Source organism: Typopeltis vanoorti, chromosome 2 (genome assembly GCF_054136105.1).
Source record: "Typopeltis vanoorti isolate ZY-2024b chromosome 2, IOZ_Tvanoo_1.0, whole genome shotgun sequence".
In the NCBI taxonomy this organism is placed as follows: Eukaryota; Metazoa; Arthropoda; class Arachnida; order Uropygi; family Thelyphonidae; genus Typopeltis; species Typopeltis vanoorti.
The window spans coordinates 117,587,403-117,614,334 of record NC_143550.1 but is presented as its reverse complement, the minus strand read 5'-3'; the positions used below and the strand labels follow the sequence as shown (position 1 = coordinate 117,614,334).

Here is a 26,932-nt window from a genome sequence, read left to right as displayed (position 1 = left end):
TCTATTTACCAGCACTTTAGAATACATTCTGAAAAAATAGACCTAAACGAAGGAATAAGCATAGATGGTGAAAAACTACAAATCCTTATGTTTGCCGATGATCTAGTACTGATGTCCCACAACCACAGGTGAGCCAGTTATGTCCGGCACTTGTGTGCAAAACTTTAGTTGCCGTCTCTATCCTTCCCCTCCAATAAAAAAATCACTTTAAAAAAACGTTTTTTTTTTAAGTATTTCCTTCTCTTTGGCACCTTTACAAACTTGGCACCTGTATGTGTCGCACACATATGGCCGGCACACCCCTACCTACACCCAAAAGAAGAAATGGGTGAAAAAATATACACAAACAGAAGTAAGATAGGCTTATGAATCTAGAATCTAGAAAAAACTGAATGAATCTAGAAAAAACAAAATGGATCAAAAACATCTACACAAGTGACAGTCACCTATGTACTGATGGCATCCCTATAGAACAGGTTGACTGCTACAATTACTTAGGACAAACAATAAAAATGAATAATGATTTATCTGAAGAACTAGCAAAAAGAAAGAAAGCTGCATGGCTATCATTACTGATCCAAATCTTGAGATCTCTGTGAACGTAAAACTATTTAACAGTGACATTCTTCCCTCACTCACATATGGATCAGAAACATGGAACACGACAAGAAAAGAAGAAGAAACTCTCAGAATAACTCAGCGTGCAATAGAACGCAGGATTTGTAACATCAGCAAAATGGAACATGTTAAAAACACAGAACTAAGAAAGAGATCAGGCATAAAGGATGTGGTAACTGCAGTATAAGAAAGCAAGATGAATGGGCAGGTCACATGGCCAGACTCAGGGATAACAGATGGACATATTCTATATGGCCATCTGTTATCCCTGACAACTAGCAACTAAGAATAAAGAGAAAGGCAGAAAGACCACCTACAAGATGGGAAGATCCACTAATGAAATCTATGAGTATAACATGGAAGACAGAGAGAAGCTCAATATCGAGATCATTGGAGGCATCTTTGTGACCTGTACTCATGGAGAAATCCTGAGTGAAACACAGGTCCATCAAGGTGATATTTCTTCTTTACTTGTAGCATCTACAAATAGTAATCAGAATATCTTTGTAATTAAAAAAGAAAAGACGTACTATGACAGTACTACTTTTTGATAATTTTCATCATCATCATCATCATCAAATTCCTGCCATGTACCCTCGAGGGGTGTACAGGATATGATAGTACTACATGAAAAAATTACATCATTATTAATTTCCTATCTACAATTTTCCTCCAAATCAGTCTGTTACTTGTCAAGACTCCAACATTATCAGATCTTATATTTTTATCATCTAAAGCATTTTGTACCGTATCAATCCACCTATATCTTGGTCTTCCTCTGGGTCGTTTTGCTGCCAACCTAGCAGAGAACACTTGTTTTGCTAATCTTTCCTCGCCCATTCTGTTTAAGTGACCATACCACCTAAGATTAGCTCTGCTAACGCATTCCTGGATGCTGACAATGTCAAGTTCTTTCCTAATATCCTCGTTTTTAATATGATATTGCCATTGATGCCATCTGTTCATGCCTATAATCTTTCTCAGGACACTCATATCTGTGGTCTCTAGTCTTTGGTCAAGTGTTTTACTTCTGACCCAGCTCTCAGATCCATAAGTTAAAACTGGTTTGAACACTGTCTTGTACACAGCTAATTTAGTGTTCCGACTGATTTCTCTCTTATTCCATATGAATTTATTCAATTGACTTCCCACCATACCAGCTTTGCTCATTCTGTTGTCTATTTCTATATTTAATTTACCATCTTCAGTAAAAATCGTGCCTAAATAGCTGAAATGTTTTACTTGTTCCACAGGTTCTCCATTCATAACACAGTTGACATTTTCAATGATTCTGCCTATTTTCATTGTCTTTGTCTTTTTATTGCTGACCTTCATACCATATCTATTACAATAGTTATTCAATTTAGTCAGAGAATCTTGCAGACTTGTAGCAGATTTATTTAGAAGTATAACATCATCCGCATAAAGCAAAGAGCTGACATTAACATCTCCAATTTTGATATCATGTTTAATACCACTTTCCTTCATAATGTGATCCATATAGATAATGAATAACAGAGGGGATAATGTACATCCTTGTCTCACACCAGATTTAACATTAAACCATCTTCCTGTACTTCTTTCAATTCTAACTGCTGACTTACAACTCAAATAAAGACTAAGTATTGCTTGATATAATGCCCCATTGACACCATATAACTGAAGCGTATTGAATAGCTTCTCTCTTCGCACCTTGTCATATGCCTTTTCCAGATCGACAAAACTTAAATACAGATGTTTGTTATATTCCCATGCTTTCTCAACTATTTGTCGTAAAGTGAAGATCTGATCCTGACAGCCTCTATTTGGCCTGAATCTAGCTTGTTCTTCACCAAGCTTTTCTTCCACAATTCTTCTCAACCGTTTCTCAAGTATACTTGCATGGATTTTGCCAGGAACACTCAGTAGGGAAATACCTCTGTAATTCTCACATTCAGTTTTATTTCCCTTTTTATATATGGGTACTATGAGAGCTCTGCTCCAATCATCGAGAATTCGTCCCTCTGTCCAGGCTTTCTGAACTATGCAGTGCAGCCACTGTAAGACTCTTATACCACCATACTTCAGCATTTCTGGTCGAATATCATCTGCTCCTGCTGCCTTTCCACATTTAAAGCCTTTGATGGATTTTTCTACTTCTAGTATGGATATGTATTCCTGACTGCATGCCTGGTCAGTGTTTTTTATCACTGTGCTGTCATCACTGCTTGTTTCATTTTGCAGTTTTGCAAAGTAATTACTCCATACTTCAAGGATATCTTTTTTTCCCGTTTTCATGTCACCTTTATCATCTCTAATTCCTTTTACATCACTCTTTCCTCCATTCTTAAGCTTCTTCAACAACCTCCAGAATATTTTGCCACCTTCTTGATATTTATTTTCTATATTCTTGCCAAAGTCCTCCCATGACTTTTGTTTAGCTAGTTTTACACAGTGTTTAGCATTCTTGCATTTGTCTCTATATTCTCTAAGAGCACAAGCTGACTTATTTGACAGGAACTTTTGGTATGCTTTCTTCTTTTCATTCACTGCCTCTTTAACTTCCTGTGTCCACCAGGGAGTTCTGATTTTTTTATCCTTACAGATAACTTCACCACATGCCTCTCTGGCAGATTCAATCAATGTTTTCTTCAGAGTTTGCCATTGAATCTCCAAGGTTTGATTCCTGTTCTCAAACTCTTTCATTTTCTTTTCAATAATCTTTCTGTATTTTAGTCTACAGTTCACATCTGAGAGGTGCTCAACTTTTATTCGCTTTAAAACTTTCTTACATGTTATTCTTTTCGATAAGAAATTCAATTTTATCTTGCTCAAGACTAAATAGTGATCACTTCCAATTTCAAATCCTCTGTACACTCTGGTGTCCTGCACCAGGGAGAAAACATCACTATCAACAATGACATAGTCAGTGAGACTTTTCTTATTCCTAGCCTCTTCTCTCCATGTGAATTTGTGCACATTTTTATGTTGGAACATGGTGTTAGTAATAACCAGTCCATGTCCTGAGCAGAAATTCAACAGATATTTGCCATTATTATTAGCTTGGCTCTTTTCTCCAAATATTCCCAAAATATTTTTGTATGTCTCACAATCATTTCCTACTCTGCTATTTAGATCCCCAACAAGGACCAACTTTTCCTTTTTCATTGTGTCAGTTGCTTTTTCTAAAGCCTCAAAAAATTCCTCCACTTCTACCTTAGTAGAACCTTTTGTGGGACCATAGGCACAAATAAGTCTCATTGTCCAGTTCCCATTCTCATATTTGCCCACATTACTCTACTTGAGACTGACTGCCATTCAAGAAGATTAGCCTCGTATTTTGTGTTGAATACTATGGCTACTCCTTCTTTTCCTTGATTGTCATTGCCTGAATATAACATTTTGTATTTATTGCTCAGAAAGATTTTTCCTCCAAATTAATCTGTCAGGACTCAAATACTTTCAGATCTTATATTTTTGTCTTCTAAAGCACTGCATACTACATTAATCAATCTAGAGCTTGTTCTTCCTCAAAAGTCTGTTTCCTGCCATTCTAGCATCAAAACACTTATGTTGCTAACCTTTCCCCCTCACATTCTGTTTAAAAGATCATACCACCAGATTAGCTCTCTACATTTTTTTTCCTTATATTCAGAGATGAGCTCCAATTTTTTTTTTACTTACATTTAACAAACACGAGAGATTCAAGAGCCTATAATACATCAGCGTCGTGTGTGAGGTGCAGATGAGGACTGAGAAAGAAGAAACTTATTGACATTTTTCTTAAAGAACTGTAGGTTGAAATTGGGAAACACATCATGAGGAAGGTTGTTCCACAGGACAGAGGGTAAATCAAATAATGAGTCAGAGGAGAAGCAGTGTTAATGAGTTTGCAGATGTACGCTAAAGAATGTTGGACAACAGCTGCTCTTATTTTTAACAAGCCTAACAGCAAGTAGAGGAACAATATTTGCCAATTCGCTGAAATAATGATCATGGAAATACCTATATAAGAGACCTTTAGAAACTGAAACATTGCATCTATCAAATAGAGACACTGAAGTGATCCTGTGAGGGTAGGGTCATCTATGAGCCAAACTGCTCTCTTCTGGAGTGCATTAAGAACTTTTAAGGAGGTTTTAGGTACACCATCCCAATTGTGTGTACAGTATTCTAATGATGTGTGGATTTAGGATTTATATAGGATTAGTAGCTGGGAGGATGTAAAATAGTTTCTTGAGCAGAAAATAATGCCTAGGTTTTTAGAAGCTGAGGAAGCTACTAATGTGATGTGTTTCTGTCAAAAGAGGCTGGAAGTAAAAGTCAGTCCAAGGAGAGAGAATTCATCCTGTCTGGTGATGTGTGTACTACTGAGAATGAGAGAAGGCAAGCTGAGATCTCTTTTATGAGAGAAAAGGTAGGACTGCATTTTGACAGCATTGAAGGTGACTAGGTTATGCTTGCCCCATTGAAGGATGGTATGGAGATCAGTTTTTAAAGTGCTCATTGCAGATGATCTCAATGTAAGGGAATGTCTGGGAACTACATGTTGTCAAAGGAGTAGGATGAGTGGAGAGTGCTATCATCAGCAAAGCTATGGATAGGATTTGTAGTGATTGAGAAGTCATTTATGTATAAGAGAAAGATGGTAGGAGAGAAAACAGAGCCCTGAAATACTCCTGCATTGGTGGCAAAGCTCAAAGGGAGGGTGCCATTCACCATGATATGTAGTGAATGACCAGAGAGAAAGCTGACTATCAAATTACAGAGGGTGGCAGGTAGACCAAAGGAAGGCACTTTGCAAAGCAGGCCCTGATGCCAAACATGAATGAAAGCCCTGGAAATGTCAAAGGCAACAGCACACACACACTTCTCTGAACCTTTTCATGGCACATACAGTGGAGTGATGTAGGCTAAGATATCAAGTGTGTATCTGGATTGGCAGAATACATACTGGTAGTCACTGATTAACTGGCGAGCTTCTAAGTCAGTGATGGCGAACTTATGACATGCTCGAGAGTTTCAAGTGACACACCTTGGATGTTGAAAGATATTAGTATTCTGATGAAAAAATTACGATAAAGCATGTAAGATCACTCTCAGTTAAGGCGAAGGTAGGTTTCGGTTCATTGAAAGAATTATATTTTGTAGTTAGCCTATTTCTATTTTATTTTGTGGTTAGCCTATTTCTATTTTATTTTGTAGTTAGCTTATTTTAATTTTATTTTGTAACTAGCCTATAAACAATGTTCATTTTAAGTTTATGTTTTCTTTCTTAATTATTATAATTTCTGCATAGTCATATATTATAAAAACTTACAAAAATTATTATCAATAATATGATACAAACTTATAAATACGTGCTTTATATATTATAAACGTAAAGTTTTCATTTGACTTCTGTGTGAAATTTGTTCATGCATGCATTCAAAGTCTCTCGACTGAGTAATACAAGTTCTAAACATATTTAAAACCACCTTAACAGAAAATATAATTCTCAGCATTAAATATTGAATTTATCTGAGTAAATAATGAAAATATTTTTATAGTTGCAATAAATTCAGTAAATTTTGTTAAATAATGCAAATAGTAACAACTTACGATGACGTTGCAACAAAACCTACTAAATAGCTGCTATTTAGTAGAATGATAGAGAGTAAAACGTAACAAGGTTGCTACAAACATACTGGTAATAAATCTGGCAACCCTGCTGAAAGTAGTAGTGGTAGTCTTGCATGGTCTGCCACTTAAGTAATTTGAGTTGCTGGTGTATAATTCATTTCCAGTAATTGTTAGTTCTTATTAATTATCATCATCATCATCATCAAATTCCTGCCATGTACCCTCAAGGGGTGTACAGGATATGACAGTACTACATGAAAAAATTACATCATTACTAACTTCCTATCTACAATTTTCCTCCAAATCAGTCTGTTACTTGTCAAGACTCCAACATTATCAGATCTTATATTTCTATCGTCTAAGGCACTTTCTACCGTATCAATCCACCTATATCTTGGTCTTCCTCTGGATCGTTTTCCTGCCAACCTGGCAGAGAACACTTGTTTTGCTAATCTTTCCTCTCCCATTCTATTTAAGTGACCATACCATCTGAGATTAGCTCTGCTAACACATTCCTGGATGCTGACAATGTCAAGTTCTTTCCTAATATCCTCATTTTTAATAAGATATTGCCATTGATGCCATCTGTTCACGCCTCTAATCTTTCTCAGGACTCTCATATCTGCGGTCTCTAGTCTTTGGTCAAGTGTTTTACTTCTGACCCAGCTCTCAGATCCATAAGTTAAAATTGGTTTGAACATAGTCTTGTATACAGCTAATTTAGTGTTCTGACTAATTTCTTTCTTATTCCATATGAATTTACTCAATTGACTTCCCACGATACCAGCTTTGCTGATTCTGTTGTCTATTTCTATATTTAGTTTACCATCTTCAGTAAAAATTGTGCCTAAGTAGCTGAAATGTTTTACTTGTTCCACAGGTTCTCCATTCACAACACAGTTGACATTTTCAATGATTCTGCCTATTTTCATTGTCTTTGTCTTTTTATTGCTGACCTTCATACCATATCTATTACAACAGCTATTCAATTTAGTCAGAGAATCTTGCAGACTTGTAGCGGATTTATTTAGAAGTATAACATCATCCGCATAAAGCAAAGAGCTGACATTAACATCTCCAATTTTGATATCAGGTTTAATACCACATTCCTTCATAATGTGATCCATATAGATAATGAATAACAGAGGGGATAATGTACATCCTTGTCTCACACCAGATTTAACATTAAACCATCTTCCTGTACTTCCTTCAATTCTAACTGCTGACTCACAACTCAAATAAAGACTAAGTATTGCTTGATATAATGCCCCATTGACACCATATAACTGCAGCATATTGAATAGCTTCTCTCTTGGCACCTTGTCATATGCCTTTTCCAAATCGACAAAACTTAAATACAGATCTTTGTTATATTCCCATGCTTTCTCGACTATTCTGATCCTGACAGCCTCTATTTGGCCTGAATCCAGCTTGTTCTTCACCAAGCTTTTCTTCCACAATTCTTCTCAACCGTTTCTCAAGTATACTTGCATAGATCTTGCCAGGAACACTCAGTAGGGAAATACCTCTGTAATTCTCACATTCAGTTTTATTTCCCTTTTTATATATGGGTACTATGAGAGCTCTACTCCAATCATCGGGAATTCGTCCCTCTGTCCAGGCTTTCTGAACTATGCAGTGCAGCCACTGTAAGACTCTTATACCACCATACTTCAGCATTTCTGGTCGAATATCATCTACTCCTGCTGCCTTTCCACATTTCAAGCCTTTGATGGCTTTTTCTACTTCAAGTATGGATATGTATTCCTGACTGCATGCCTGGTCAGTGTTTTTTATCACTGTGCTGTCATCACTGCTTGTTTCATTTAGCAGTTTTTCAAAGTAATTACTCCATACTTCAAGGATATCTTTTTCTCCTGTTTTCATTTCACCTTTATCATCTCTAATTCCTTTTACAGCACTCTTTCCTCCATTCCTAAGCTTCTTCAACAACCTCCAGAATATTTTGCCACCTTCTTGATATTTATTTTCTATATTCTTGCCAAAGTCCTCCCATGACTTTTGTTTAGCTAGTTTTACACACTGTTTAGCTTTCTTAAATTTGTCTCTGTATTCTGTAAGAGTAAAAGCTGACTTATTTGCCAGGAACTTTTGATATGCTTTCTTCTTTTCCTTCACTGCCTCTTTAACTTCCTGTGTCCACCAGGGAGTTCTGATTTTTTTATCTTTGCACACAACCTCACCACATGCCTCTCTGGCAGAATCAATCAATGTTTCCTTCAGAGTTTGCCACTGAATCTCCAAGGTTTGATTCCTGTTCTCAAACTCTTTCATTTTCTTTTCAATAATATTTCTGTATTTTAGTCTACAGTTTACATCTGAGAGCTGCTCAACTTTTATTCGCTTTAAAACTTTCTTACATGTTATTCTTTTCAATATGAAATTCAATTTTATCCTGCTCAAGACTAAATAGTGATCACTTCCAATTTCAAATCCTCTGTACACTCTGGTGTCCTGCACCAGGGAGAAAACATCACTATCAACAATAACATAGTCAATGAGACTTTTCTTATTCCTAGCCTCTTCTCTCCATGTGAATTTGTGCACATTTTTATGTTGGAACATGGTGTTAGTAATAACCAGTCCATGTCCTGAGCAGAAATCCAACAGATATTTGCCATTATTATTAGCTTTGCTCTTTTCTCCAAATTTTCCCAAAATATTTTTGTATGTCTCACAATCATTTCCTACTCTACTATTTAGATCCCCAACAAGGACCAACTTTTCCTTTTTCATTGTGTCAGTTGCTTTTTCTAAAGCCTCAAAAAATTCCTCCACTTCTACCTTAGTAGAACCTTCTGTGGGACCATAGGCACAAATAAGTCTCATTGTCCAGTTCCCCATTCTCATATTTGCCCACATTACTCTACTTGAGACTGACTGCCATTCAAGAAGATTAGCCTCGTATTTTGTGTTGAATACTATGGCTACTCCTTCTTTTCCTTGATTGTTATTGCCTGAATATAACATTTTGTATTTATTGCTCAGAAAGATCTCACCAGTTTTGGTCTTTTTTGTTTCAGTCACCCCTATTATGTCGATCTGGTACTTATCTAATTCCTCAGCTAGCTCCATTTCTTTGCCATTCAGGCTTCTTACGTTGATAGTACCGATCTTTAACTCTGGTGATGTTGAGTTGGAGTTTGTTTTCAGATTTGTTCCAGTAGCTGACTTTTCGCTGTTCGCCCTGGTTCCCTGGCGAAAACAACGGGGGCCTTGTTTAACCGGGCGACGCCCCAGCCGGCATGAAATTTTGTCATGTTGTACCATCATTTTTTATTTTGGTTTAACCAATAAGAATACAATTTGGTCGGCTAAATCCCAAATTGCCAGCCCATCCTCGTTCGTTCAGTATCAAAGTAGATACCCAACAGGGTGCACCACAAGAAGGTGAGGATTGGACATTAAGTCAGAAGCCCTGGTCGGTTCTCCGCATTCCTTTAAAGGCTATGTGGAGGTCTCCTCTTAGTTATACAGCTTTGACCCTTAAGCACCCCTCTGCTTAATTACCGCTGTATAAAATTGTGCTTTTTTTTAATTTGTAAACCCTTTTACAATGGCAGCTAGCACTAATAAAAAATTAAAATTATCACAGAAAGATAGCGGAAGAAATTTCTAAGATGCCTGGACTGAACAATATGGTGTTATTGATAGAGGTGATAAAGTTCTCTGTAAATTCTGTGGTGAGCTATCTGTGAGTAGAACTTAGAATGTAAGAAGACATTTTGAAACTAAGCACAAATGCCTCTAAGAAAAACTTTTGAAGAACGCAAAGAATACATATCGCAACATCTAAAACTGGCAGAATCACAATCAGGGACTTTAATTAAATTTGTTTCAGGACTTTCAAATTTAGTAGCCGCAAGTTGCACACGGGAACCACTTAGTGATGGTGATTATATTAAAGAAGCTTTCGTAAAGTGTGCACCATTTTTATTTGAGGACTTTCATAATAAAGAAGCTATTGTAAAGCGCATGAAAGAGTTACCATTAAGTAGGAATACTATTAAAGACAGAGTTATATCAATGAATGCTAATATAGAAAATCAAATACAACAAGACTAGAACTTATGCCATTGTTTTTCCATTTGTCTCTATGAAACTACAGATATTACGTCATCAGCTCGATTGACAATTATTGCAAGGTATGTTCATGGTGATTCTATGCACAAGGAATTGATACAGTTAGAAAATTTACCTCAAAACACGACAGGTAAAGACATATGCAACTGTGCTGTTAAAGTGTTCCATGATAAAAAGATAGATTTATCGAAAATATTTTTGATTACAACTGATGGCGCACCTAATATGGTTTTGCATCTCCTGATTTCGCACAGGAGACACCATGCGAAATCAGGCTTAAAGGATTTGGATGATGTGATGAGAATTGTGACAAAGGTAACTAACTTTATTGCTGCCAGGGCTTTAAACAAATGAGAATTTAATTCATTCAATTTAAAAATTTATAGAATTTACAACGGTGTTAAAAAACTTTTTTATTATCCCGACATTTCAATCTTCACATCAAGATCAAGATCATCATCTGGAGCATAGATCAATATACATAACAAGCTGAGTCATTATTAACTGTAAGCTAAAGAAACAATGATTTGATCACATGTTATTCTACTGGCATGACCTCTAGTGGGGAAAAAAAATTACATCAAGATAAATTCTATTTACGATGACAGGAATAAACATTCTTTCAGATGGTTTTCTTTCAGAAACAATGATGTCCTATTTACAACTCTTATTTTTGCTTTTAAGATACTGGATTTTCTACAGTCCTGTTTATAGTTGTTCTAGTGAGGAACATTCCATGGGTCGAATATATACCTTCCACACGTTTGGGATTTTTAGACCATCATTATTGTTCAGATTGGGTGGTTGATAATAATCTCACATGCTTCCTTAAATTTCCGTTCATACCATGTTTTAGTGCGATGTAGACAGCCAGTGCTTTTCCAGTCAATTCTGTGTAAGGAATTCAGGGCATGATCAGAAAGGCCAGCTTCACCATAATTATTATATTTAATCTGTCATTTATGTTCTTTTTGCCTGATAGGAATTGTGCGTTCTGTTTCTCCTACATATGGTATGTTGCAAGTACAATAAATCCGGTATACTCCAGGGTGGGCTAGTAGAGGGAGTGCATGATTGGATGAGTTGAGTAAACTTTTTAATTTTGCAGGAGGTTTAAAGGTGGCTTTGAGGTTGTATTTTCATAGTACTCTGTTTATTTTGTCTGATGTTCCTTTAATATAGAGAATGGTTATGGTTTTACTGTAGTCTGATTTGTCTTTGTTTTTTATTGAGGTTTTGTAAAGAATTTTGTTAATAGTGTTTTGGCTGTATCCGTTTTTTTGGAAAGTATTAAAGATAATTTTAAATTCATCTTTTAGTGCCTGTTCGTTAGAACAGATCGTCTGCGCCCTGTTTTTTAGCGTGTTGATGACACCTAGTTTTTGTGTATATATTGTTCCCTATTGTGTCGGTTTCCGGTAAACAGTGAAGGAAAGATTGCCAGAGAGAAGACACATGACAAGTGTATCCAGAAACGAAAGTATGTTGTATTTTCAATTTCAATTGTGAATTATATGCGTTTGTGTTGTTTGTTTAGGTGGCTAAGGAATGTGTCTAATGTCTGGTGGCCATGGGACCAGATCGCGAAAACATCATCAACGTATCTAAGCCAGACTTTGGGTTTTAAAAGGAAGGAACCTAAGGCAAGTTGCTCAAAATGTTCCATGTAAAAGTTAGCAATGGGGGGGGGGGGGTAATGGAGAGCCCATGGCCATGCCTTCTTTTTGTAAGTAGAAGGCGTTTTGCCATACAAAATAACCCGACTGTAATACATGCGCAAAGAGCACCGTAATATCTAGAGGGAATTTGTTCTGTAGGAGAATTGTGTCATTGATTGGGACATTCGTGAAGAGGGAAGAGACATCAAAACTGATAATAAATCATCATTTTTTTTCTTATGTAATGACCTTGATGGTGTTCATGAAGTGTTATGTTTTGGATATAGGAGGGGGAATGACCTACCAACTCCTTGAGTGTTGCCGCTAACGTTTTGGTTTAAGTGATACGTCGGGCTATCAATTCCTTCAACTAGAGGTCTTAATGGTGTGTTTTCTTTGTGAATTTTCAGTAGCCCGTAAATTCTTGGGGAGTGCGCGTAGTGAGGAAATAGTTTTTTGACCATATCTTCGGGCCAAGTGGTAACTGACTTAAGTAGTTTCTCTGTTTTGTTTTTTATTCTGTTGGTTGGGTTGTAGTTAACTAATTTGTATGTGTTATTGTCAGAGACCAGCAGATTCATTTTTTCTACATAAGTGGTATGGTTTAAAATAACGGTGGCATTTCCTTTATCAGCTCTGGTTATTACTGTATTCGGATTTGTTTTAAGTGATTTTATCGCTGTTAATTCGTGTTTAGTAATGTTGCTTGTTATTGTTCTGTTATGATTTAAAATGTTGGCAGTTTCTAAACGTATTTTGTCTGCTATGTTATTAGGGATGAATCTTAGGCCTCTTTCAATATTACACATAAATTCAAGTTTGTTTATCAATTTCGGTGCTATAGCAAAATTTAAACCTTTCTTAAGTTTAGAGATTTTGTCTTTGTTTAGAGCGTGGTTAGATAGGTTGACTATGTTATCAATACCTGTGGGTGATTGGTGGCTCCTATTGTTTCTTGCTTCTGGTTGGTTGTTGTTGTTCACTGTGGTGAACTTTGAATATGGAGGCTGGTTTTGTCGTTCTTTTAGTCTTTGGAATTTGGAAATTAGGTTTCCTTTCTTTGTTTGGAGGATGTGGTTTGCTGTGTTGTCCATAATCTTTTCAAGGATCATCCAGATATCTTCGTTTACGTAGCTTGAAAGTTCAGTTTTTTCTTTTAGTAGCTGGTTTTGTGTAGCAACTAGGTTCTTCTTGGTAGCTTGGATCTGTACCACCTTTATTTTAAACCATACCACTTACGTAGAAAAAATTAATCTACTGGTCTCTGACAATAACACATACAAATTAGTTAACTACAACCCAACCAACAGAATAAAAAACAAAACAGAGAAACTACTTAAGTCAATTACCACTCGGCTCGAAGATACGGTCAAAAAACTATTTCCTAACTACACGCACCCCCCAAGAATTTACAGGCTACCGAAAATTCACAAAGAAAACACACAGTTAAGACCTCTAGTTGAAGGAATTGATAGCCCAATGTATCACTATCACTTAGACAAAAAATTAGCGGCAACACTCAAGGAGTTGGTAGGTCATTCCCCCTCCTATATCAAAAACACACACTTCATAAACACCATCAAAGACATTGCATTAGAAAAAGATGATTTATTAGTCAGTTTTGATGTCTCTGCCCTCTTCACGAATGTCCCAATCAATGACACAATCCTTCTCCTACAGAACAAATTCCCTCCTCCAGATATCACGGCACTCTTTGCCCATGTATTATCATCATCATGATCGGGTTATTTTGTATGGCAAAACACCTTCTACTTACAAAAAGAAGGCACAGCCATGGGCTCTCCATTATCCGCCCCCTATTGCTAACTTTTACATGGAACATTTTGAGCAACTTGCCTTAGGTTCCTTCCCTTTAAAACCCAAAGTCTGGCTTAGATACGTTGATGATGTTTTCGTGATCTGGTCCCATGGCTGCCAGACATTAGACACATTTCTTAGCCACCTAAACAAACAACACAAACGCATCCAATTCACAACTGAAATTGAAAATAGAACATACTTCCGTTTCTGGATACACTTGTCACACGTCTTCTCCCTGGCAATCTTTCCTTCACTGTTTACCGGAAACCGACACAATAGGGAACAATATATACACAAAAACTAGGTGTCATCAACACACTAAAAAACAGGGTGCAGACGATCTGTTCTAACGAACAGGCACTAAAAGACGAATTTAAAATTATCTTTAATACTTTCCAAAAAAACAGATACAGCCAAAACACTATTAACAAAATTCTCTACAAAACCCCAATAAAAAAACAAAGACAAACCAGACTACAGTAAAACTATAACCATTCTCTATATTAAAGGAACATCAGATAAAATAAACAGAGTACTACAAAAATACAACCTCAAAGCCACCTTTAAACCTCCTGCAAAATTAAAAAGTTTACTCAACTCATCCAATCATGCACTCCCTCTACTAGCCCACCCTGGAGTATACCAGATTTACTGTACTTGCAACGTACCATATATAGGAGAAACAGAACGCACAATTCCTATCAGACAAAAAAAAAACAAACGACAGATTAAATATAATAATTATGGTGAAGCTGGCCTTTCTGATCACGCCCTGAATTCCTTACACAGAATTGATTGGAAAAGCACTAGCTGTCTACATCGCAATAAAACATGGTATGAACGGAAATTTAAGGAAGCATGTGAGATTATTATCAACCACCAAATCTGAACAATAATGATGGTCTAAAAATCCCAAACATATGGAAGGTATATATTCGACCCACAAAACGTTCCTCACTAAGAACAACTATAAACAGGACTGTAGAAAATCCAGTATCTTAAAAGCAAAAATAAGAGTTGTAAATAGGACATCATTGTTTCTGAAAGAATGTTTATTCCTGTCATCGTAAATAGAATTTAGCTTGATGTAATTTTTTTTTTTTTCACTAGAGGTCAGTGCCAGTAGAATAACATGTGATCAAATCATTGTTTCTTTAGCTTACAGTTAATAATGTAACTCAGCTTGTCTTGTATATTGATGTATGCTCCAGACGATGATCTTGATGTGAAGATCGAAACATCAGGATACTAAAAAAGTTTTTTTAACACGGTTGTAAATTCCATAAATTTTTAAAATTAATGCTGTAAAAAGGTTCACCAAGAAAGGAGAATTTAATTCACTTTTAAGTGAAGTTGAATCAGTGTATAATGGTCTATTAATGTACAATAATATTCGATGTTCGTTTCTGGTTGAGTCGTGGCCAAGTACTTGAACAGTTTGTTGAATGTTTAAATGAAATTAAATTATAAGTTTTAAAAGAGGTAAACCGTGAGTAGACATATCGATACACAATAAAAAACGCAAAAAACTCACGTAGAAAGATTATTTATTAGTATAATTTTCGCCTGTGTGTCACAGGCATCTTCAGTACATTAAGCTCAAAATTAAACACTAACTGACAATTCCAAAAAGCGCCACCTAAGTAGCTGGTGTAAGATAACTAAAAAGGTCAATAACTTTCCTAAAAAAATAAATAAATAAATAAATAAAAATAAAAAAATAAAAATAAATAAAAAAATAAAAAAAAAATTAATACAATAAAAAGTTGGGAAAGATTACCTGATTTGTAAAGTACTATCTCCCATAAAGGGGATAGACGTAAGCCGTCGGATCTGTTAGGAGAATGAAGTAGAGTTTCACATGTTTCTTTATAAAGGCGTTCAACACAGGCGAAAATTATACTAATAAATAATCTTTCTACGTGAGTTTTTTCCGTTATTTATTGAGTACCGAAATGAAATTATATTTAAATATGAAGGGCATGGAGCACCAATTTTCTCAGTTGAATGATTCTGCTTGGCTCAGTAAGCTGATGATTTTCACAGATTTTTCATTGCTCAATGAACTTAATATACAATTGTAAGGTTTCAGAAAATCTGTCGATGTTATGTTTGGCACAATCAAGAGCTTTAATAAACTCAAAATATTTCAACGTGATTCAGAAAGTAACAATTTTAAGTATTTCCCAAGAGTGAAATTTTTTTTTTAATGAAACCAGCCCCAAAAATCGTGAACAACATAACAACCAATCTATCGAAGTTCTGAAGTCAGTAAGTGAACATTTTTCTTCTAGATTTCAGCAATTTCGAATGTTGGAACAAACAATCCAATTCATAAAGTATCCTGATGAAACAGAATTAATGGATCTTAAATTAGATGGCTTTGAGTGGTTGGATTTAAAAGATCTAGAAATGCAACTAGCTGACTTCCAGTGTAATCCTATCTGGAAAAGAAAGTTTATTGCTCTTAGAAATGAATTAGAACTTGAGCAGGAACCGCTGCATGATACCGCATGTAAAAATTCAGACTGTGAAATTCTAAGCATGTGGAATAGCCTTCCCGAAAACTTTCATGCCCTTAAAATCTTTGCTAAAGCTCTTCTAACAATTTTCTCTTCTACGTACTCTTGTGAAACTCTATTTTCTGCCTTAAATAATATCAAATGGAAGGGAGAAATAGATTGAGCAATGATTTGAGTGCTGCCTGTGTAGCATTAAAATGTACACACTATAGCCCTTGTATAAAGCAACTTTCTACCAGTACTCAGCAACAGAAAAGTCATTAAATGTAATGTAAGTTTGTAATTTCACTTTATTAAATTAATTGTACAATATGAATTCAGAGATTTTATATCAATGTCCTACTAAATAAATAGCCTAATATGATATGTATAAGTCACCATCTATGATTATGTAGTTAAATTTATAATGCATGTATGCAAGTGGCACATCAACAATGTCAATATTTAAAAAAAAAAGATGTTTGACACACCTGGGTAAAAAGGTTCACCATGACTGTTCTAGGTGGTAGAAAGTCCTTAACACCCCTTGCATTAACAACACATTCTGGTAATACATTCCATTCACTGACAATTCTCCATGTAAAAAATCTACTCCTCACACCCTTCTTCACCAAACTTTTACATAACTTCCAGGAATGACCTCTGGTTCTTCCCCTCTCACTTTCTACCCTTTTTATCATCCCCTCTGGATTAATCTGATAAAATCCTCTCACTAACTTAAACATCTTTATCATATCACCTCTCTTCCTCCTATCCACCAAACTCTGCAATCCACATCTCTTCAACCTCTCTCCATAGCCAGCATTCCAAAGTCCCGAGATTGTCTTAGTTGCTCGCCTCTGAACCCTCTTCAGTGCCTCCACATCACATTGAAAACTAGGTGGCCAGATATGAGCACAATAGCCCAATCTTTTATGCAGGGTTTTTAATTTATTTTATTTATTCTTCATGTCACACCATGATAACTGAGAATTCTATATTCTCAAGATATCAGGTGTAACACCATGTAATGGAAAAATTCCCTTGAGTTAACCTTGGCCTTACCAGCTAATCTCCTCTCATGTGGCACCTTTTCTTTCCTTACCATGCTCATCACCTTTCTAACCTGCACCTTATACTCGTCATGGATCTGATCACCACAACTGCCTTGTACCTCCTCCATAACATTTTCTTTTCTAGTACAGCTTGCTTGATTTCGCTGTTCATCCATTTCACTCCCACTCTATTTACTTGCTTTAACCCTCAGTATACAGACATACATTGCTTTTGTCAGATACTACCTTATGAGTTTCCATGCATTGTCAACATCCTTTCCGCTCAGCTCATCTATCCAAAATACTGATGCTAACTGGCTACAGAGCTTCCTATAATCACCTGCTTTATACTTCCACATGTATACATTTTTGGCTCATCACTTCCCAAACAAGTACCTCATGATCGCTCTCACCAACTGGCAGCAGTGTCAACACCTCGTTAACAACTACATCTTATGAAGTTATCACCAAACCCAAAACATTAAAGCCTCTAGTTGCTTCAATCATGTGCTGCTTAAGATACTTATCTCTCAGAAATTCCACAAACTCGCTCTCCTTGTTCCCATACACTATCTCCTCCTTCCAGTCTATATTCCTGTAATTAAAGTCTTCCCATCAGGATCACCTATTTACAAACCCAACTAATTTGCCCAAGCATTTCACAATCAGTATTCTCTGCATTCCCTGGCCTATAACCGCATCCTATCAGATATACTAACCTGTTTATTTCAACTTTGCACCACACAGATTCAAAATCTATGCATGTACCATCAACTTCCACTATCTGTGGACACAATTCCTCTGCAATCATTAACAGCACCCCCCTCCTCTTTTCACATCTCTATCCTTCCAGAAAATTATATCCTTCTAATTCTATTCCCGACATCACATCCTATTCTGACAACCAAGTTTCGCTTACTCCAATTACTTTTGGGCATACTGTCTCAACCAATGCAACAAACTCAACTCTTTTGTTTTGAATACTCCTTACATTTGTGTATAAACATAACAATCGTGCTGTGTTTGAGGCCATCCTACCAGCACCAACATTCTCTATTCTAGCTGCTATACTACACCTCTCTCTCTCTCTTTTCGGTTTGACCACTCCCATTTCCCTGATCCTGACTGTGATTTCCATTCTTACCTGTCTCATCATCACCTTTATGCATCTCATCACCTTGTGTTGCTGCAACCACATCTTCAACCTCATATCCATCTTCCTCCTACTGTACAATCTGTTGATTTGTGCTGTCCTCTTTCACAGGTAAACTCTGATCATTTGCTACATTAACTTCTTGACTCTGTGCCTTCTCAGAAAACAATAGCCTTTCTAAATGCCCAATACCAAACCCATTGAAATGTAATTCATCAGCTTTATACCATTTGAACTTCCCTTCAAATTCACTCCACAGATTTACAATTTGAACTCCCTTTGCCTCACACAACTCAGCCATCTCACTATTCATTATCTCTGCTCTCCTTCTCAATTCACTGCTATCATATCTGGGCAACATGCCCACAACTTTCCCAACAACACTATTCTTCTTTACCTGCTGCAACAACTTTTTTCAACTTTCTATCAACATTCTTCTTCTTCCCAACTAAATCATTTGTGCCCACGACTATCACTAATTTTGATGCCCAGTATTTAATGAAGAAATGGTTTCAGTGCACTTTTTGGTTAATAACACAACACAACAAACCGACTTACTTCTTTCAGAGCATTTTTAAATATGATTTTTTATTATAAATTTTAATTTTATAATAATTCAATACAGTGAACAAGTTACATTAAAATAATATAATTTCACAATATATGAAAAAGACTGATACGTATATAACTGTATACAGTATAAACTGGAGGAATATGATGCTCCCAAGTGAGTTCAATTGCAAGAAGGGACCTAATGGAGTTTAAAAGAGGCACTGTGATAGGATGCCATGTTGTAGGCTTATCTGGTTGGCAAATTGTTCACAAATTGGGCTATCCAAGGTCAACAATTGGTGATGCTATACTGATGGAAGTGCAGGAAGTCAACTGCAAGTGCTACCTGCAGTAGACTACTTACCAAATTAAACGAATGTGACTGTAGGGTGCTTTAACAGATAATATGTAAAAACTTCCATTCATTACTGATAGGTTGAATGCAGAGTTAGAGGCATCAACTGGAACACAAATATGCACAAAAGCATTCAGAACCAAGGCTCAGAAGATGTGTTTCTATGGTAGGATTGCAATATGCAAGCCCCACATTACCTAAACCAGCATGCAGTACTGTCTTCAGTGGTGCAAAGTGTGTATACAATTGGATATGGAAACTTGGAAAGCTGTGCTATGGAGCAGCAAATCATGCTACACCCGTTACCGAGCAGATGGACAAGTGTGGGTATGGAAGATGTCTGGTGAACATCTCTTACCAGAATGAGTAACCCCAACTATGAAATTTGGAGGTGGCAGTGTAATGGTATGGTCCTGTTTTTTTTTGGTTTGGCCTCACACTTCTGTTTGTGGCAGAATGAACACTGAACTCTGAGAGGTATCTGAACATTCTGGACAATGCGATGCTTCCTACTTTGTGGCATTTCTATGGAAATGACTATTGTCTCTTTCATCAAGACAATGTACCATGTCATACCTCATTACATGCCTACAGGAAGAATGGTCCAAAATTCCCATTGTTCACTATAGTACACTAGTGGAAAGTATGCCACGTACAACTGATGCAGTCATCACAGTGAAAGGTAGTCCTATATCTTATTAAGGTAGGTGTCATGGCTGATTGTTCCTCACACTATGGTGTCTGTTGCCTTCTAAGCAGCATGTGTATGTGTATATAAATTATATATTTAGTTTAATCCTTTATTCAAGCGTAAGCTAACAAAGTTTGCGCCTGAAGTATCTTCAGGACTGGAGCAACTCATGGCAAAGGGGTGGACTGAGTTCTCATCACTTTCCTTAGTATTCCACAATGCAAAGCACATCTTGCAGACATATATAATGCTTTGCATTATGGGAAGGTTCACTACCCAGACCAGTTTCAACCTTTATTGAGATCTCGTCAGTGTGAGCCAGACCTAGAGGTGATGCCAAGGTTGAAGCAATGTAGAAGTCATATTTCCATATGCCAGTTGCCAAAAAGTGTCACACCTTATTATTAAAATTACTCTGGATTAGAGAAAGATGTTGAAAGTTTTTTCCCACTTGGTTAGAGACTATAAATTATATATTTAGTTTAATCCTTTATCCAAGCATAAGCAAACAAAGTTTGCACCTGAAGTATCTTTAGGAATGGGGCAACTTGTAGCAAAGGTGGACTGAGTTCTCATCACTTTCATTGGTATCCCACAATGCAAAGCACATTTCCTTGCAGACATGTATAATGCTATGCATTGTGGGAAGGGTCACTACCCAATATATATATATATATATATATATATATATATATATATATATAGCAAGTGTCTGATAAAATTAATCTATTATTCAAAGATATTCACAAACAATTACTATGCTCATAGTGAATTTAAACTCGTGGTTCAGTGGTTAGAGAGCAGAACTATCAACTTGGATAACTAGCTTAAAAGCTCACGTCTCAAAATCAGGAAAATTAAACAATCATTTATATTTACTTTGCAAATTAAAGAAACTACATACCAAGCAAGACAAGACTTGTCAGACTATTTGTTATTCTATATGGACATAAGCATTATTATTATTAATAGATGATACTCTGACTTCAGGGAGTCAGAGTATCACTATCAAATTTTGGTGTTGTAGGAAGCAAGCATATGTAGGGCACCACAATAATGTCATGAAAGGTACAAAAATTATAAAAATGCCATAACCATACATTAGGAAAATATCCGAAAAAATTGATAGAACACTACACAAAGACAATATTAAGGCCACTTTCAAACCTCTTGCAAAATGAAAAAGTATACTGAGCTCATTAAAACATCCCTTCCCTCACCATGCCCTTGTCCATATAGGGGTTTACAAAATGAAGTGCATCAACAACTTACCTTACATAGGGGAAACATGTTTTACTATAAGAAAAAGCAAACGCAAACACCAGATTAAGTTCCTTCACTATGATCAAACAGGCCTGTCAAACCATGCACTCCAAACATATCACAGAATTAAGTGGAAAAACACCAAGTCACCACACTACATCAATAATGATGGATTAGTAATTCCAAAAATTGGAAGACCCATCTATAACCTATATGACATCCAGAACACGATGGCAGAACTCCAACACAAGCAAACCTTAATATAACAGGCTGTAGAGATGCATTGGGTGTAGTTCCACTATTAAAATTTTTCATTTTATCTAATTATTCATTTATTTTATGTTTTTATTTATTCATTATATTATATTTTTTTCTCACCAGATGTCAGACTAGTTTAAATGAAACAAAGCAGTTAGATTTAGCATGCTTTTGTGTAGTAGCATGCTTTTGTGTAGTAGCATGCAGCTTGTGTCTTGTTCATATGTATGTTTCCTGGTGATGACCTTGCTGTACAATCAAAACATTGAGTGTTATTTTCTTAATTTTAAGTAAATTAATTGCTCTAGCATGTTTTTATCTCCATAAATTCTACACAATGAATGCTGATCACTGTGCAACATTAAAAGAAAGAATATACATATACCGGCAAGTGCATATGAAACCTTTAAGCAGACGTATATAAATATACCAGCTTATATACAAAATACTTGGTCACATATGTCACCATGTGTTCTAGGCAACTAATGAAGAATGCTGCTAGTCTGTAATTATCAAAAGTGTTGATAAAGGACTTATTGTGGGTGACCTGGTCTGGCTGGAGCCACGATTTTGAAGACAGCAGACTGACTGGTTTCTCAAATGGTGAGATATCCTGTGTAGTTAATCAGTGGAAAAATAACCTACACTACAAGCGTAACAACAAAATGTAACTTTGTTTAACTTTGTTGGATAAAGGATGAACCCAAGAATTTAACTTCTTGGCATCTTTCCTTTATATTATAACCAAATGAAAAAATTTCAACATATATTTTTAATCCAGAGCATTTTCGTAATAAGATGTGACACCTTTTGACAAGTATAATGGGAATATATAATTTCTTAATTTCGTGTATATGGAAAATATAGAATTTCTGCATTACTTCACTGGTATCTCTTCTGGGTCTGGCTCCCAGCTGATGAGACCAGGGGCATGCCAGCCATATGTGCAATGTGTGCAAGGCACTTAGGTGCTCAAGATTTGGTATGATATTTTAAATAAAGTGAATTTTGTCAGTAAAATACTGCAGTCTTCATCTATGAATCTTCAACTTACTTTAGAATTTTGTAAGTTAATTTTGTTTGTTAGCATTGAATGATCTAAATCAATTTTTAAATAATTATAGGTCTGATGAAACTTTCAAAGAAATTGTAGAAAGCTAAAATTAATTGCAGCAAAATTTGACACTGAATCTGTATTTTGTAGTAGTAGACCACTTAAGCAACGTAAAAAGACAACACAATTTGATTACGAACATGAAAATATAGTAGATCCTGAAATTTCATTTAAAGTAATTTTTTTTCTCTGCATACTTTATTAAAAGAACATATGAATTCATTTCAGTTTTTGTATTTGTTAAGTACTTCACGACATAAAGAATATTTATTATCTTGTTGTAAAACGTTACGACAAAAATTAACACACAAGAATAATTCAGACATTAACACAGACGATTTATGCGAAGAAATTTTACACTGTCAACCATTTATTTCTCATTTTAAAAACAATATATATCAGATAATTCAGTATATTCAAATGACTTAATCACATCCAAACTTTACAATTGCTCTTTGGATTCTTTTGTCATTACCGGTATCTGTAGCATCTGCGGAACAGTCCTTTTCTAAACTTAAAATTATTAAAAAATACTTGTGCTCCACAGTGGTACAAGACGGACTTTCAAATCTTGCCATTATATCAATAGAGTCAGATATTTTGGATCAACTTGATATACATGATATTATTAGAGAATTTTCATTAATGAAAACTAGAAAAGTTCAATTCACTAAGTGATTTTTTTTCTGTTTAAATATTTATTTAACTATTTCTTACCCAATAATGTTTAATATGTTCCTATTTTATATACTTGTAAGTTACTGTTATTTATTTATCTTATTATTTATTTACTTTTATTTTTTTTTTCAATTAATTTTTGTTGTTTTTGTATTCTTCTTGTATGTTTATTGTTTTTTATATTTTTTTTGTAATTTCTGCTTTTTGTTCAATAAACTTATAATTAATATATTTCGTATTTCATTTTAACTCACTGATACGTTTTTATAAAGTGATTTTTATTGGGGGGTGCCAACTAAAGTTTTGCACACAGGTGCCAGACACTACTGGCACACCCCTTGATGAGACCCCAATAAAGGTTGAAACTTGGTAGTGGCCTTTCCCATAATGCATGACATTATACTTGTCCATAAGGATAAGTACATTGCATTATGGGATACTAAGCCAATTGATGTGAAGTCATTAGCTGCATCATTAGCTTCTATATACAAGTAGCCTAGTCATGAAGTAACTTCAAGTGCAAACATTGTTTGCTTACACTGGGATAAAGGATGAAACCATATAATTTCTTGGCATTTTTAATTTATAGCATAACCAAGTGAAAAAAACTTTCAGCATTTGTCTACAGTGGTGTCAGGAACACCATGACTGGACACTGGAAAAGAGTAATGTGGTCCAATGAGTCACTGTACATCTTGTTCTCTACCAATGGTAGGCAGAGTTTGGCAGGAGCCCCATGAAGCAATGAACCAGCTTGCCTTGTAAACACAACTCAAGGTTCTGAAGGTGGTATCATGGTGTGGGATATGTTCTGTTGGTACTGAAGCAGTTCCCTGATATTGCTGGAGGGTTGGGTGTCCTCCAAGGAATATCTGAAATTGTTGCCAATCAAGTCCATCCTGCAATGTTGACTTTATTTAGCAGGTGATGGTTGTTTCATAGATGACAGTGCTACTGTCCATCACCTAAGAATTCATTGAGCATGCCAGAGACCTCCACTATCTTCCCTGGCTACCAACATGGTGGAAGTCGCTGTCATGCTCGCTGAAAAATTCTTGAGTGATGGACAGTAGTACTGTCATCCAGGAAACAACTGTCACCTGCTGGATGAAAAGTCAATATCAACTGGGAGCAAAGTCCTCTTCGTCATATCTGAGGCAGTTAAAGGACTGTTAATGAACACCTGTTATGTTGTAGATGCAATCCAACACCTTGTGGAATCTATGCCAAATCACATATGCACTGTAATTCAGGCTAAAAGAGGTCCGACATGGCATTATATAAAAGTTTGTAATTCAGTGGCCAGTATGTGTATAAAATAAGGATGAAATGTATTCCTTCATAACTGACAGAAACTAAAAAATGTGCAATTTCTAAAACTGAAACTCACTTTTCAGTGGGAGAAAAAAAAAATTTTGGAATACTGATATAACATAATCATAATGGGATCAAGCTTTTAATTTTCATAAACAACTGGATATGAGAGGTTTAAGTATCCACTTTAGTTTCTATCACACCAAAGAATTTTTGCTGTGGCTTACCAATTGTAATATCTCCTCGCAGCTCACAGTCCTTGCATACAATAGCACCAGAGGCAATTTTAATACTGAAAGAAAAATAAAATTTATATCTGATTTCACTTGCAGAAAACACTCATTAAGAAAAATCATGAAATTTACACTGGCAAGATAGCACTTTATTTAATTTATTTTATTATTATTATTATTATTTTTTTTTAATTTTTTTTTTTTTGAAAAGAATAATGCAATTTGGTTTCAGCATAATAAGGTGGATGTTCCTTAATAAAATGTCTGATAATGGATAAATTTTGTGACAAAATGCACAAATAGATATATAGATGTTTGGCATAGATGAAAACAACAGACAATAACACTGATTTAAAAAAATCGAAAGCAAATAGTCAAAAATTATGTATGAATTATTCACAATGTTCTCTTACAACATTTACAAATGATGAGAGGAGTACAAAACAACTTTATCTCACATTAATATTTTACCTTTAAATGAATTCATTAAAGTTCATAACATTAACCCTTAACTGGCCAGATAATTTTTAATTAGTTATTGACGAATATGTAATTTTTGAACCAGTAAAATCAAATGATAAGAGGGAATATATTGAAAAAGGAATTCATCTTGACATAAGAGAAGGCCAACAGTTGGATCACACAAAGAAATATATTAAATACATATATATATACACACACATTTTAAGAAGCACACAAAACATGCTAGTTTCACTGACTAACAGACAATGCTGATGATAAATACTGGATAACAGGCATTAACAGTATCAAGTTACATAACTAAGCATTTAAAGAATTTGTGGCTTAAGCACCGTTTATTTTGTTTTTCTTTATGAATAACAAATCACTTTGGCACTCTTCTTGAAGGGATACATTTTGGGGGGGATGGGTGGACAAGCCAATAAGTATACTAAATATGTTCATAACTTTTGATTATGATTCATCCAGTAAAGGATTCATAATCAAAAACTATAACTAACATGAAAATTTATTCCAATAAAATATTCTCTGTAATGTTTTTTTTTTTTTTAATGTAGTTGTCAACCAAAAACATCAGAGGTTACTTTATACATGTGTGTGATGAAAGTGCCCATCTCTAAAATGCCAAAGATTTATTTCTGTATCTACTATACCTTAACACATTAATTGCCTAGTGGTTAATTGCATTCGTATTAATAGCCTATGTTTATCATTACTTATTTCTGCGATAAGAACTATTTATAAAGCTGTATTCATAGCATCAACACTGTTTTCTTGATGTGTGAAAGACGAAAACACATTTTGTTTTGCTGTTAAAATGTAGGAGTAACATGTAAAATAATAATAATAAAAAAACTTCAGCCAAAAATTAACTCGATGCCTGGGACAACCCAATGCTAAATCCCAGTAAAATTCTCCTTGCCGAAGAATGAGAACTCATCAAGATGAATAAAACTCATCTATACACATTAAGAGCCAAGATTGGAGGGGGGGGGGTAGGGTTGTAATTTATAACAGCTGATTGGAACTCAGAATTCTTTACTACAAGCACTTCAGCTATTTAGATAGCAATATAACGCGTTGCTTATTATATCATACTGTTTTACTACTGTGATAATTTTAAAGGCTTAAAATAACTACAATCAATCCGTAAACGAAACGCATACTCACTTCCCTTTAATAGGAGTAGCCATTCTGAATAATACTGACAAAACTCCCTCTACTGGAAAATATATATCCGCAGAGCAATTGCTCACAGCCCAATATTTACCAATATCTCGTAATTCCATAACTCTAACATCAGCGAAGTTAGCACTTAACGTTTAAAAGAGTCTAGAAAGTCACGGCTAGAACAAAAGAAAAGAAAAGTTATGCGTTCGATTATGTCACCGGCTAGAGCCGGTGACTTGAATCGAAAACATAACGTTAGATCATTTTTTTGGGGTTAGTGGAAGGAGGACACTTGGAGTTAGACGATCATTAG

At 35.4% G+C, this 26,932-nt stretch overlaps 1 protein-coding gene across 1 annotated transcript in view; it reads right to left on the bottom strand.

The window, feature by feature from the left end:
* The window catches only part of DCTN6-p27 (dynactin subunit 6), a 51,785-nt gene extending 25,143 nt beyond the window's left edge, over positions 1 to 26,642 (bottom strand). The window contains exons 1-2 of the mRNA XM_090402205.1: positions 26,620 to 26,642; positions 24,964 to 25,028 (exon numbers count right to left, since the gene is read on the bottom strand). Coding sequence (XP_090258331.1) covers positions 24,964 to 25,028; positions 26,620 to 26,642 — 88 coding nt within the window. The remainder of the gene's footprint in view (positions 1 to 24,963; positions 25,029 to 26,619) is intronic.
* Positions 26,643 to 26,932: the final 290 nt, after the last annotated feature.